Source organism: Myotis brandtii, unplaced genomic scaffold (genome assembly GCF_000412655.1).
Source record: "Myotis brandtii unplaced genomic scaffold, ASM41265v1 scaffold79, whole genome shotgun sequence".
NCBI lineage: Eukaryota > Metazoa > Chordata > Mammalia > Chiroptera > Vespertilionidae > Myotis > Myotis brandtii.
In genome coordinates this window covers 1,703,220-1,706,757 of record NW_005371173.1, presented here as the reverse complement: position 1 = coordinate 1,706,757, position 3,538 = coordinate 1,703,220, and the positions used below count along the sequence as shown (strand labels likewise).

Below are 3,538 nucleotides of genomic sequence, written 5' to 3'. Positions count from 1 at the left end.
GCTCGCGTGGCCCCCGGTTCTCCAGGGCCAGGCCCGGGAAGGGACTTGGAGGCTTTCTCGCTCAGGTCACCTCTTCCCTGGTCGCTCTGGCAGAGCCCGACCCGTCCCATTCCGTGCCTCCTGGAGGGCCCCACTGGCATCGTTGCCCTTTTAAGAAAGAGGAAATTCTCATCAACAAGCGCCCCATCCTGAGCGCAGAGCTTGCCCCGCCGAATCCCCGGGAAATTAGGGGCACAGCGCCCGCTCCAAGTTCAACACCCGGGGAAGCCTGGCGACCCCTTCTCCGCGCCGCCTCCTCGGCTCGGGGCCAGGGTCCGAGGATCGGGAAGAGGCCGGAGGAGGGGCTTGGGGGAGCCTAGAAACCGCCCAGGGAGCGTCTGTAAAGTGCAGTCCCGGCCAGGGGCGAAGGCCTGGCGGGCGGCTCCCAGCGGCGGCGGGGGTTCCCCGCCCACACAGCTCCCCCGTGACCCCCTACTGGTCTGGGCGGATTCTGAGGCCTCAGGGCGGGAGGCCCAAGTGCCCGCCTTTTCTTCCGCAGCGGGGAAGGGCGAGGCTGCGGCTGAGCTTGCGGGCGCGCGGGACCGTCCCTGCCCCCAGGGGGAGCTGGGAGTCCGCGCCCTGGGCGTGGGAAGGCCGGCGTGGGAGTCCGGCCGCTGGTTTCCTGGGAAGGCGGCCAGTGAATCGGGCCTCGGAGGCAGAGACTCGGGTTCCTTAGACCCGGCGCCTGGAGGGGCGAGAACCGCGCCTCGGTTTTACTGCCTGGAAAATGGGATTGCTGGTGGATCAGAAAGGCGGAGGCCACTCCAGCGAGAGGAACTAGACTGCTAGAGGAGGAGGCATTGGAGTAGGTGGCTCTTCTTTTTTAAAAAATATTTTTATTGATTTCAGAGAGGAAGGGAGAGAGAGATAGAAACATCAATGATGAGAGAGAACCATTGATCGGCTGCCTCCTGCACGCCCCCCACTGGGGACCGAGCCCGCAACCCGGGCATGTGCCCTTGACCGGAATCGAACCTGGGACCCTTCAGTCCGCAGGCCGACGCGCTATCCACCGAGCCAAACCGGCCAGGGCAGGTGGCTCTTCTTGATGGGATTTTGTGTTTTCTTGGTTTCCGTTTTCCTCTTCTTTTGGACGAGAATAGAGCTGGCGTTGAGTTAGCATCCACCGGACTGTATTTTAAGTGCCAGTTTGGAGCCTGCCCCCAACTGGGACTGTCTGTCAGGTCACTCCTGTAAGTGCTCAATAAATACTTTAGGATTTTTTTTTAAGTCCCGTTGCCAAGCACTGTGTTCAAGTGCTTTACACCCATTGCAAGGTTGATGTCCCACTTTACAGATGAGGACACTAAGACCTGTAGGTTCATCACTTGTCCAAGCTGGGAAATAGCAGGTCCCTATGGAACCCAGGTTGGCCTGCCCCCCGAAACTCCCACTCCATCTGCTGCCTCCACTTCCCCCACTCCCCTGTCCAACAGGCCAGTCTGCCCCCTTTATTCCCCCCCTTCAAGCCAGGTCCAGGGGGTGTTCATCCAGAGGGCTCCCCCTTCTGCTCCTCTTCAGGAAGCCCATACAAGAAGTGTTGGTGGGAGCTGTGAGCCAGCCGGGTGGCTCCGTGGGCAATGAAACAGGTCCAGACCTGGGGGAGGGGTGATGATGAGAACCAGACCTCTGGGGAAGCCCCAGTCCATCCCCTCCCTGCCTCCCTCCTTCCCTCCATCTGTTGCCTCCTCTCCTTGCCCTCCCGATCCCCAAGGCACCTGCTGGCCCTACAGTACCAGGTAGGCGGTGAGGCCCAGGTAGGCTGCGCCCAGCAGGGCTACCAGGCCGAAGTAGGCGGGGTGGGGGAGGCTGGGCAGGTAGCTGACGACGAAGTAGAGGTTGATGGCACAGATCAGTGTCATGATTGAGGAGGTGATGGCCTTGCTTAGCCTGGAGGACAGGAGGGAGACTCAGGATTGCTGCACCTCCTCCTCCTCCAGAGCCCACGGCCAGTCTGGACGGGGTGGGGAGAGGGGGGAATGACAAAGCCAGCTTCTCTGGGCTGTGGATCTGGAGCAGACCCCTGTCCACTTCTGCCTCTTGGGCCCTGCAGGCTCCACCCTGGTGGGATTTTGCAAGAGCAGAGTCTGAGGTGAAGGTGAAGAGCTCAGGTTCTAGAAACAGCCCTCGCCCCCAGATTTCAGCCCTGGCTCCCCCATTTGCTGGGAAACTTCCTTAACCTCTCTGAGCTCCTCGGGATAAGGGGGATGATAATGGTAATTCCTACCTCAGGGTGATTGTGAGGATCAAATCCGGTAATGCAAGTCCAGTGCCTGGGATGGGGAATACTCACCAGCCATTGGCAAACTCCTGCATGAGCGTGGGCATGCTGGTGAAGGTGAGGATGGGCAGCACAGCGAAGGGAAGCTGGGGAGAACGGGGAGCTTGTTAGGGGCTGAGGGACCCTGCCCTCGGAATTCAGCCAGGAGGAGAGGATGGACCGGAGTGCCTTTCACCCTCTGCCTGGCTGTGTGCCCTTGGGCAAGTCTTATAACCACTCTGTGTCTCCACCTCTGTGCCTTCCAAGTTTGTGGGGCTCCTGAGCAGGAGAGAGTGTTTGGGGGCTGTGGTCCCAGGCTGCCTGAGTTTGAACCCCAGTTCTGCCATTGGCCACTGAACTGCGTGCATCAGTTTTCCAAGCTGCAAAATGGGGACAACGGTGGTTCGTACCCCTGGGCTGGCTGTGGGATTATGTGAGGCTTGTTGGCAAGGTGTGTGTAGATTGTGCCTGGAGGAGGGTGAACTCAATATAGGGGACTGTTGTGGTTCCTGTTTAGCTCCGCAAGGGGTCAGGGTGGTAGGGCTGCCCTCACCAGCAGGCTCTGCAGCACGTTGAGCAGGTCGTTGAGGCCTGAAAGGTCTCTCAGGTCCCTGAAGACGGCCACGAGCACGGTGGGCAGGATGGCGCAGGAGCGAGTGAGGAGGACGCGGGCAAAGCGCGACCACCGCAGCTTCAGGAAGCCCTGGGGTGTGGGGGGGGGGCACCCTGATGGCTGGAGATTCCAGAGGAAGGACCTGTCTCCCCTCACCCCATCTCATGCTGGGGGAACCCTCTGTTTTTGCATTTCTGAAATGGGGGGCAGCTCTGTCCCTAGTTGGCAATGGGTAGGAAGAAATTGGGGGAGTTCCCACAGCTGATGGCGGCAGACCGAAGAGTTTTAGGTAAAAGCCTCCTATTAGTCCTGGGCCTGCAGCCTTGGGCCGGTCGCTCACCTTTCTGAATCTCTAGTCTGCAAAGTGGGGCTTATAATGGCTGCTTTAAGATCTGCACTGCTTTAAGGATCAACGAAGCCCGCGTCCCCGTAATGTGTCAATTGACCTCGCACCCCTGGCCCCAGGCCCCACCTCCATCACAAACTGTCCCGCGTAGGTGCCAGTCATGGTGGAGCTCTGCCCGGCCGCCAGGAGACCCACCGCCCAGATGTAGAGGGCGGCGGGGCCGAACAGGCAGCCCAGGATCACGCCCTGGGAGGAGGGGTGTGGTCAGACGCGCGGCCCC

The 3,538-nt window shown here is 60.4% G+C and overlaps 1 protein-coding gene across 3 annotated transcripts in view; it reads right to left on the bottom strand.

Moving 5' to 3' along the window:
• Window positions 1-1,055: 1,055 nt before the first annotated feature.
• The window catches only part of SLC11A1 (solute carrier family 11 (proton-coupled divalent metal ion transporter), member 1), a 9,896-nt gene continuing 7,413 nt past the window's right edge, over window positions 1,056-3,538 (bottom strand). Inside the window, exons 11-15 of one of the 3 annotated variants that reach the window (XM_005883418.2) lie at window positions 3,385-3,504; window positions 2,853-3,002; window positions 2,333-2,406; window positions 1,776-1,929; window positions 1,056-1,636 (exon numbers count right to left, since the gene is read on the bottom strand). In XM_005883418.2, coding sequence (XP_005883480.1) covers window positions 1,526-1,636; window positions 1,776-1,929; window positions 2,333-2,406; window positions 2,853-3,002; window positions 3,385-3,504 — 609 coding nt within the window. In that variant the 3' untranslated portion in view covers window positions 1,056-1,525. The other 2 variants (XM_014531054.1, XM_014531055.1) reach the window with 2 other exon arrangements.